Source organism: Sceloporus occidentalis, unplaced genomic scaffold (assembly GCF_023333645.1).
Source record: "Sceloporus occidentalis isolate IW3139 unplaced genomic scaffold, rSceOcc1.0.p SCAF_568, whole genome shotgun sequence".
Lineage (NCBI taxonomy): Eukaryota > Metazoa > Chordata > Lepidosauria > Squamata > Phrynosomatidae > Sceloporus > Sceloporus occidentalis.
In genome coordinates, this window is record NW_028317548.1 from 3,472 (window position 1) to 14,466 (window position 10,995).

Here is a 10,995-nt window from a genome sequence, read left to right on the forward strand (position 1 = left end):
AAAAGTTGGTTTTCCTGCAGAGAATTCTATGTTTTTTGTGGAAAAGCGGTGGCTTTAATCGATATATCATGAAAACACCGGTAGCGAAGAGGGGGGGGGGGGGGGGGACAACTTAAAACTAAATATAAAGTTAAAAAAGTGTATTTATGGTGCGAAACACCTTATAATCTGATTTTAGACCTACTCAGGGGTTTCTAAAATACAGAATGGTTATCCGACCCTCTAAAGTGCGCGTGGCGTTCTGCGTGACAGGGTCTGATCGCTACCAAATAATTTGACATCACATCTACGACGCTGTGATGTAATCACTGGAGACCGACCCTGCTGTGCAAATACCTAAAATTCGGATTTTCAGCACCGAAGATACGACTCCTATAAAGAACTTGGCCTTCTTTAAGTTTAAGGTGCTCTGTGCAACCAAAATCCACTGCTTTTCCCTCGAAATTGCATTTGAGTTCCACGTTCCGATAATTCTTCTCTCTTATTTTTTGTGTGGCTATCCTTTTTTTGTGTGGATTCGCCTGGAATTTAGTTGAAATATCCAAGGATATATTCCCCGATGCCGATAAAATATACCACCTGAGCGATCCCAAAGAGAGGCGCGATGGACCAGCGCTCTGCAGACAGCCCCCTTCATGAATGCCGAGGGACCCTCGTTAACCCAAATCTTCCTGTAAAGAAAAAAGAGAGAGATGCTGGTGAACTTCTGGTGGTTACAAAGTGTTTTTGTTAAAATACCGAGTATCGGGTCCAGAGAGGGTCCCCGTTTACTGGACCGGTTACTATATAGAGGTCGTAGAAACTTGCATCTCGCTCTACGTGTCTTTTTTGAGTCAGAGTGCTTAGATATGACATCATAGCTTGATGGACAGCAGAGAGGGCTGTAGTCAGAGTGGGTCAGGCTTGGGGGGGGGGGGCTCCTAGCCTAACTTTGAGATTGGATTTGTGTAAAGGGACCGTCGTCAGTACCTGGCACAGTCCGTGATTCCATTGTAGGTCTCCTCTCCGATGCCCTTCTTCAGGGTCTGAATCCGCGTCTTCAGAACTAATGAGAAGGGAGAACGGACAGTAAAGACGCTACTTAATGGACTGATTTGGGGGGGATCGGAGGCCTAGGAAGAAAAATCACTACCCAATTCTCTACAAAAAAAAGAGAAAAAATAATAAATATTCCCTACCGTCAAGTGGCGTCACGGCGACGGGCAGCTACAGACCCCGCGAAGCAACCGGCCAGGAATGAGTGGTAGAAAGGAGCTTTTTCTTGAGACGACCGTACTCCCAGCTTGTTGACGTTCGCAAAAAGCGGAAAATAGATGATCGAGAACGGGACGTCTCTAAAAAAAGAAAAAGAATTAAGGCTCCAATAACAAATAAACCCAAAAGTAAACCGTTAAGTTTGCCAAAGTCACCTGTGGTCATGCAGGGATTCCAGCTGAGATATGGCAGCGAGAAAAGCACCGCCAATTGGAATACTGAGATTTCATGAAATCAGGGTAGAATATGACTGAATCTGCCTGAGATCGGGGTAAAAACCCTGAGACTAATGCCCAAACCCCGACAATTCCCAGTTATTATTCTTACCTGAGCAGGGTGGCCCCGAGGCCTTGTATACCCCAGAGATGCCCTGGGTACGTAGGAGCTCCTTGGTGATGAGCAGAGCGGAGGGCTTCTGTGCGGTGGCAGCGGTTTGGTGGGGAACTGCTGTAGCTCCATCCACAGATATGGCCTTCTGCGTGGCTGGAAGGGAGAAGATTCAGACTTTAGATCACTGTGTGAGGTTCTAAAGGGTTCTAGAGCCTGTTCTGGTTCTGAGCTAGAACATGATGTGGCACTTTAAGGCCAGCGGCCGCTAAATGACATGATACGCGTGGTTGCCGGCAGGTCGCCCACCAGTCTCAAGTGGCAGCAAAGGCCCAGGTGAGCCGCGTTGGCCCAGCGTGCCAGATGGCCAGTCCGGGTCCGGTTCTAGGTGACTTATCCATGAAAAGGGCTGCTTGGAACCATGTCCAGAAATAGTTAGTTATGCAAATTACCTAAACGCCCAGCGTCCTGCAGCTGGATCTTCAGCATCTCCATGGGGGACGTCACGATCACCTGGCAGGTCCCGGCCCCGCACCCGGCCAGCATCTCCCTGACCAAGGTGAGCTCCTTCCTACAACCACAGCAGGGTATATATATATATATATATCGTGAAAAAATATCAAAGCCGCAATTAGGTAACAAAAAATGTTACGTCACAAATTTGTCTAATTGAAAAATCTATAAAATGTCACCTCCCTGTTTTTCTATGCCCTATTTCTGACTTTTCAGCCTTTCTTTATGGCACTGCTGTAAAAAGACGTATTTTGTTTTCAGCAGGAATAAAATGACCTCATGAGCTTTTCTTCTGTTATCATAGTGATCAAAGTGAACGATTGCCTCAAATGTATCACAGAGACTAAGGCTAATTTATACCATAATAATAATAATAATAATAATAATAACAATAATGATAATAAAAAAATTAGAACATACCCTTTAAAAGTATATATTTAATTAAATCGTGCTCCACATTTAAAAATCCACATTCACATGTTTTTAGAATAAAATTCCAGATGGCAACTACAGCCATGAGACCTTTAAAAGGCTTTTATAACCCATAGGACTGAAGTCCCCGCATCTCTCAGCGACGCCACTTTTTGATTAATACCGTAGTTTTTTTACGCTTTTTTTTTTTTTTTTTTTACACTTTACGTACCCGTCCTGAGTCAGCCTATTCCGGAAGAAATCATTCGCTGCCAGTTTGATGGCTTTCTCAGGGGTGACGAGGGTAAGATTGACAGCTGCCCCTGCAAGAAGTGAACAACATAGGGTTAATATTCATGCCACACAGGTTTGTAAAATATCCAGATTTATATATATATATATATATTATATATGTAAAAATATATATATATCAACAGTTTTGCAGTAGTAATCATATATACGAAGGAAAAAACTATAAAAAAAAAAAGAAAGGAAAGAGAAAAAAAAGACAAAGAAAGATAAATTTAGTAAGAGCAAACCATTGGCATAAAGGGTTAATATCTTAAGCTATAAAATGCAATAAATTAAATATTCTAGGAACAGGGTGCGTCAGGATTCAGCCTATATGGAGATTATTTTAGAATATTTCCGGGTAGGACTGGGCACTTATGGGCGGGGCCTTACAGAGACAATATGGCTGCCTCCGTGGAAGGATCCTAGATGAACAGAATATATATCTTATATAATGTTTTTATACACTTTTATTTTTTGTTGGGTTGGGGACAAAAACGATCAATTTCCTTTAAAAAAAAAAATTGATTTATGGAGGCGATAAGATTGATTGTAAACCCCAGAGCTGCATACAGTAATTAGCCCCAAAAACCTGGTTTTATCTTATTTTCTCCCAATAAACTCCCTTTATCTGCAGACCTGGAGGCGCCGTTGCTGTCAGTCATGTGATATTTTGCGTGACTTTCCTGGCTCAAACACCGCACTGAGCTGATGCTTTATGGCAATGCTAATGAAGTCCGTTCCCCCATAGACTTTAATTAGTCAGAAAGTCCGAATGGGTGATCAGGTCTGAGTCATTCTATTGTTCCCCACAGGCAGTATGATAAGGAGTCGGGGGGTTTAGTAGATCGGGGCTCAGATAACAGAGCGAGAATCATACAAATGGCTGATATGCAGCTGCCTGAAAACTTTATATTATGGGGGGGCAAAGACTTGACTCTGTTACCAGTAATAAAAAGAAACTTGGTGGCCCCGTTTTGAATGAATAAAATGATGACAATTTACCTCGGTACATGCCGAAAAATCCTTCGGAGCGAATGGTCTTTATCAAGCAATCAAACCTGGTTACAGAGAGAGAGAGACGGTCAGTGAGGTATCCTGCCTGGGGCGGCAGACCCAGGGGGTGCAAAACCTGGGGGCATTCAGACCGCCCCCCCCCCCGATGTCTCGCTGCTCAATGGGCCGGTTACAAGGAAGATCTTTGTTCCCCCCAAACCAGCCCATTTACACCATAGAGGCTGCGGCGGCTCAACACAGCCTCCATAGACCTCATTAAAAGAACTCAATGGGAGCCGTTTCTGCGCATGCCCACCCCAGAAGACCCACTTGGCAGAGGATACTCAACCACACACATCTCCTGCATGCCACAGAGCAGGATGGGGGGTAGGGAAACATGCATGTTATTATTTTTGGCAAAAATGGCAATCGAGAAGAGTTTTGGAAGCTGAGAGTAGGGTACGTGCGCGGACTGCCTCTTTAAAAGTAACGTGTCTTTAATAACAAAAGCTTTTCGCAACATTTTGGATCCGGTTAAAAAAAGTTTTCTGTACAAACAAGGAAAGTGAGTCAGGGCAGGGAGGCGGTAGACGAGGCGGGGGAGGGGAGCGGGATCCATGCCAGCCGGCAGGGAGGGGGGGAGGCACAAGTTTTCTCTACTGATAATGGGGCTAAAAAAGAGGAAGATGAATAAAAAGGCGATATCCTCTGAAAGGCACACTCCAGCCATCACACACTCTTTAATGCAGAATCCCCCCCCGTATGATTTGCCCCCTACCTCCACCTTCCCTGGACTAGATGGCAGACTCAGACGGGCGTCTCTTGAGCCCCCCCATGGAGAGCAATCCTATTCATTTCAATGGGAGCACTTTCCTGCCACCGATTGGTGGCATGGATACATATGACACGTTTAAATTCCCTGTATTACCCTCTACCACTTCTGCTGGGAAGCTGTTCCACCTACCTACCACCCTCTCAGTAAAACAAACCTCTACATCTAAGAAGACATCGAAGTAAGGGCCAACTCGCTCGAAGCCGTAGAGACAGATCGTGGGCATGAGCGATAATTCAATATTTGTGCCAACAGAATGATTCATCGCCATAAAATTTCTACCCCTCCCTTAGACTCAAAAACATTGTGTTCTCCTACAAGACAAGGACGCCACAGAAGTCCCCTCCACATATAAGCATCCATTCCCACACACCTCGTTTCTCTATCACTCCACGAAACGTAAAGTTAAAGGGACACTCCAGATCCCTTTAAATGTTTCTTCATTCAGCAGAAACCCCCCCTCCAATATGCATTTGCCCCTTTTACCCACCAACCCTAGCTATTTACCCCCCCACCCTAGCTATATTTACCCCCACTCACACTTACATCCCGGTGTAGATACTCCGTCCCTGCTGGTTCTGTAGCCTGGTCTTCGCGAGGTCGATAGGGAAGACACAGGTGACCCCCACCAGCCCAGCCACTCCGCCATTAATTAATTTGGCCGGCAAGCTGAAAACATAAATTTGATACAAAAAAATAAATAAATAAATAACCTTTTTTTTACCCAATAAATTTTACTTTACGAGACCCTCCTATTTCGCCAAATCCCTCCACATTCTAAAGCCCCCCTTACTTTGCAAGTCCCGTTATTCTTTTCATTAACCCCTCGAATCCCCTTTACCTGATTTTCTCAGGCATGATTGCGTCCCGCGAGCCGCCGCCGATGATCTGGGGTCAGAAGATGAAGGGGGGGGGGTCTCTGCTCCGAAGCCGTCACTAAAAAAACCCATTATCGCATTTAATAAAACATTCCCTTACATACCCCCCCCCCAACTTCTACCCCCAGCGAATCGGAAAACAGGACATCACAATTATTATTTTTATTATTGTTATTATTATCTTTATTATTATTTATACGGCGCCAACAATTCCTGCAGCGCTTCCTACAGTCCCTACGTTCAAAGGGTCCAACTAGAACAGAACCAACAGACAAATTTATACATTAGGTGTAGAGAGCCAGGCTCGCAAGAGCTTACAATCTAGAATCTCCGTCCCTTTTCTAACCCCCTTATGTTACTCACCGTCCTCCCCAAATTCCAGGATCCTACAATAAATACGACGGCCAGGTATGATTTCGAATGATGTATCTCGGGTTCTATTCCAAATTATTAAGTGACCCCTCTGCCTCTGTTCTCGCTGGGTTTCCGCGTCGGTGGTCTCTCCGCAGCCCCCTGTGGATCCAGGGTCACCGATCCTCTGCTTAGAGCTTCTTTCCCCTGGTTCCGGACGGGTGACGGGGACTCGGGGACGTGATATTTGCCATCGCAAAGTCCGTGTCGTGTTTGAACAGTCCGAGCCCTTTTATCTTCAGCAGATACGGGGTCCTTTTTTGGCTCTTTGGCCGGCCCCGCTCGCACCGCGCGCTTTATCTTCGGCCAAAAACATTGAGTAAGTCGCATGTGACGCTGGAAATGCGCCGCGTGATCACTAGCCCCCGTGACAGGTCAGGGGGGTCCACGGACACCTTTTCTTTGATGAAATTCCCTGCGTTGCGTAATGTCTAGTTTAACGGACGTATGAAGGGCAGCCCTAAGCGGTGACCCCCCCCGCCATGATTATATATACTCATCCCTCTATCGCTTATACCCCAAACCTAGTGTCTATAAATCTGGGCCGTATTCCGAGGCCAGACGTCCTTGTGGCCTTTTGATAATTATTTACACATTTTAGAAGAATAATAATAGGGTTTATTTACCCCGCTTAATTTATAAAGCCGTTTCCTGCTGTTTCTATACACATTATGGGGGCTTTTAGGGCTGTAGAACCCTGCGATCCCCTCATACCCAGCAAACATTCTGACCTCCTAGAAAAGAGGGGCATCGGGAGGAAAGAGAGGATCAGTGGAGGAAAGAAGGGCATCAGAGGAGGAAAGAAGGGCATCAGAGGAGGAAAGAGGGGCATCAGGGGAGGAAAGAAAAGATCAGAGAGGAAAGAGGGGCATCAGTAGAAGAAAGAAGGGCATCAGGAGTGGAAAGTGGGGATCAGGGGAGGGAAGAGGATCATCAGGGGAGGAAAGAGGGCATCAGGAGAAGAAAGATGGCATCAGGAGAGGAAAGCTGGGATCGGGGGGGAAAGAGGGGCATCATGGATTTTAGGCCTAAAGAGGTACTGACGAAACGGGCATTTGGGGGGTATGTGCTATTAATGCCCGTGGATGCCAGGTAAACCTGACCTAATATTTCTTTTTTTGTGTAATAAATGGAACTCCACTAATGTTTAGAAGCTCCAGCCTCACATCTGTGTCCCTCGAAGAAAGTCAGTCATGCAGGTTACAGGCGGCTCCGCTGGGCTCCTCTTGTAAAATATTTATTTTATTCATGTTGCACAAGAGCTCACATGCTTTCCATCCCCCACCCCAGGGCTCTCCCGGCTCAGTTTGCAATCAGATAAGGAGAGGTGGGGACGAGTTAAAAGGGAGAAAAATAAAAAATCTAAAACTAGGGGGCCAGAGGCTTAGATGGAATGTAAGGAAGGTTTCTTTTACTGAGAGAGTGGTGGATAAGTGGAACAGCCTCCCAGCAGAGGTGGTAGTGGGTAATACAGTGAGGGGATTAAACATGCATGGGATAGACAAACGGCTCCTGAATCTAAGACGAGACCAACGACTGATTAAGGTTTGAGTCTTTACAGCAGGAGAAACGGGCGACTAGACGGGGGCCGAATGGGGCCGATCTGATTCTACAGCGAAGTCCTTTAAGGAAAATACTTCAAACTTTAAGCATTTTTGGTGTTTAAAGTTAAAGTCTATTACTAAATTCTCCATAGCACCCCCCCCCCATTTTTTTAGGGAGAGAAGGGCCGTACCCCCCTCTCCATCAAGCCTTGCTATGGGGACATTGTGCCCATCTCCATGGAAATTACTTGGCAGGAGCCTCGGCCCAAATATAGGCCAGGCCCGAGGCCTTTGTAATGCCTCAAAAGGGGTTCTTCTTAATAGGGTAATAGGCACAAGGATTTTAACCATTTAACGACCGCAGGGGTCTACTCATTTTAAGTGTAAATAATTATTGTTTATTATCATTCGGCTATCATTTGTCAAATAATGATACTTTTCCCTTTTCTTTTTTTTTTGGTTAATTAGCTTTAAAAGGAAATGTTTTTACTCGGTGGGGTTAAATTCCGCCGAGACGTTTTGTATGTTGTTTTAAATCTTCCCTTGGCAATAATCCCCACGAAAACACAAACACAATACACAATATAACACACCTGGGCAAGCCTCTCATCCCGTGTGCGCTGGCCTCAAATGAACCCCTTTTTTATGAAGATATAACAATGCAAAAAATCGAATGTTTGCTTAGAGTATCTGCACTAATTCTGTGTAAAATAACACAATAATGATAATATACTCCGTAGCCGCGCATGTACAAAAAAAAAGAGTGCCATCAATTTAAATTATAATACACTATACATTATATAATGCATACGTTACGTTTTATACTGTTTATTGGTCTTGTTGGCAGCAGAGCTGACGCTCTAATGCCACATTCTAAATATTTCCTGTTTGTGATTGCGTGATGGTTAGGTGTTCCTCTGTTAAGACTTTTGTGGTTTCTAGAAGGGGTTATCTTTCATGGAGAACGGTTTATTAGGAAGGAAATCAAGAAAAAAAAATGAACATGAACTAAACGGTTAAAAAGAGCCCGTTTTCTGCAATTTTGTCTCTATGAAGATACCGGTAACCCGCTTTTTTTGACATGTTTTCGGAGTGGTTAAGTATAAAATGTTTTTCTGTTGCAAAGTTTGAAAAGTGGTTTGGTTTTATCGCCATGGCGACCCAATGGAATGCTACAATCTATAGAAGCATTCTATTGGTTGCTATGGCGATAAGACCAATATTTAATCGGCACCAGAATCCTTTTTTTTTATATCGAACTCCGGCTGAATTTAAATACTCAGCTCACACCCAACTTTGTATCCAGTTTATTAAACGGGACAGAAGCTTCTGAAAAGAAATAATGTAACGGAACAAGAAGCCAAACAGGAGGGAACCGGCCCCTCTGTTGGGATTTGGAGCCAATGATTACATTTGGACCCAAAAGACGGGAAGGACGCGTTCCTGCGAATAGTTTTAGGCTACGACATTCCTATCTCTTTAATCATCATGAAATGTGCTTTCGTTCCGCACTGAGGAACTTTACTATCCAAAGACCCCCGAAGACCCTAAATACTCACCAAATCTACCGAGGGATGTACTAAGGACTGCTACACTGGAGAGTTTTTACTCCAGTTTCAAAAAGGTTTTCTCTAGCTTGAGAAATAGATTCCATAAAATATAAAAAAAAACTAGAATCAGCCGGCAGATCGGCCCCCATTAGGCCCCCGTCTAGTCTGCCCGTTTCTCCCGCTGTAAAAGCTCAAACCTTGATCAGTCGTTGGCATGTTTAAAATTCCTGTGTTACCACTTCCGCTGGGAGGCCGTACCACTTATCTACTACCACTTCAATATAGTTACATCTCCTCAATGGGATGGCATCTATGGATATAATCCTTTTTAGATGTGGAGCAGTTACCATGGTAACCAGGCATTATTATATTTTACTAAATATCTCTTACCTTTCCACAGATTATCAAGGACAATCTTCTCTTCTCGATCCAGCGACCAAACAGCGCGGCGCTATTAGTAACGGGAATAGAAGATTTGGGGGCAAAAAACAGGAATTTCCTCTGCTTTGGTTTTTCTTTGAGCTGGAAAATGTTGCCCGAAATCTTTTAGGGTAATAAAGCGATATTCCAAACCAAGAATCGAATTCTATAGGTGGCTGGCAGGTATAGGAACATATAGCATTCAGCCAGGAGCCTCCCTATAGATTAACCGTCCCCGGTCCTCTCTTTTGATGTAGGATTCCCCTCTTTTTTTTTTTTCCAACTCAGGGCTTGGTATTTGGGAGGGACAGGAAGAAAGAGGAGGAGGAGAGGCGTCTAACACACAACTCTGCCCTCAAATTGCATGTTGTTGACTTAAAACAGGTTTAGCGTTAGTCCTCCGTGCTTCCCCAGGGATACGTGTTTGCAAACTGTCGGGGAGACACCATAACGCACCTTTTTTAGGTATAAAATAAGTTTATTTCTTTGCGTTCTTGATGAAATACTCACGGTGAAATGTTATGGATTTTTTTCATTGAATAAAAGTAGATTTTCTATATTTTATATGAATGAACTTTAAGAAGGAGGTCATAGAAGGAAAATGCAAAGTCAGCACTACTACGGCTAGTAAAGAACACAAAACGAACAAAAAATAACTCTAATTATATACAAAATGAACAAAAACATGAATTCTATTAATATAGAAAATGAACAATAACATTTACTTTATTAATATAGAAAATGAACAAAAACATTAATTCTATTAATATAGAAAATGAACAATAACATTTACTCTATTAATATACAAAATTAACAACACCATTTAATTTATTAATATACAAAATTAACAAAAACATTTACTTTATTAATATACAAAACTAACAAATTAATTCTATTAATATATGAAATGAACAATAACACTAAATTTACTATTACACAAAATTAGCAATAAAATTAACTCTATTAATATACAAAATTAACTATACCATTAAAGGGACACTCCGGCCATCATATACACATTTATACATATGATACCTGAGTGGTCCCTTTAAATTTCCATTGTGCCCCCCTTGAAATTGATTTTCGCAGAATCCCCCCATTTGCGTTTGACCCCCCCAGTGGCACATCTCCTGGTGCATGATACATATCGTCAGGGCTGGACTGGAAATAACGGAGCGGCTCCGGCACTTTAAGGCCAATGGCCTCCCGATGACGTAGTTGCGGCCAATGGCTGGATATACGTTTTCATGGTCGCATCCACCCTGAGAAAACCCCCCACATGATTTCAATTTGCCGTCATGTGATCTGATGTGTGTTTGGGTACACAGAGTGCAGGGCCGGGTCATATAGGGGAAATCGGCAACTCCCTAGGGTGATCAGTCAGTCGCGGGGGGGGGAAAGATCTTTTTCCCTATGTTAGCAGTCAAGTGCATGCTGGAAACGGGGGGTGCTGGAGACATGATTCCTTGGTTACCACGGCGACTGCTCTGCTTTTACTGCACCAGAATTACCTTTTATACATAAGGCAGGAGTCGTTCTAACACAATCCAGGCCTTCCAATATTTACA

General features: G+C 43.7%; 1 protein-coding gene across 1 annotated transcript; it reads right to left on the minus strand.

Annotated features, from left to right (window-relative positions):
• Positions 1-528: 528 nt before the first annotated feature.
• On the minus strand, positions 529-5,482 carry LOC149271090 (mitochondrial glutamate carrier 2-like). Its single transcript, XM_089507646.1, is given in 12 exon segments — positions 529-606; positions 608-671; positions 970-1,045; positions 1,179-1,200; positions 1,202-1,334; positions 1,582-1,606; positions 1,609-1,737; positions 2,034-2,152; positions 2,738-2,828; positions 3,802-3,857; positions 5,171-5,293; positions 5,466-5,482. Coding segments are annotated over 12 exon segments (933 nt in total).
• Between the last annotated feature and the right edge of the window lie 5,513 nt (positions 5,483-10,995).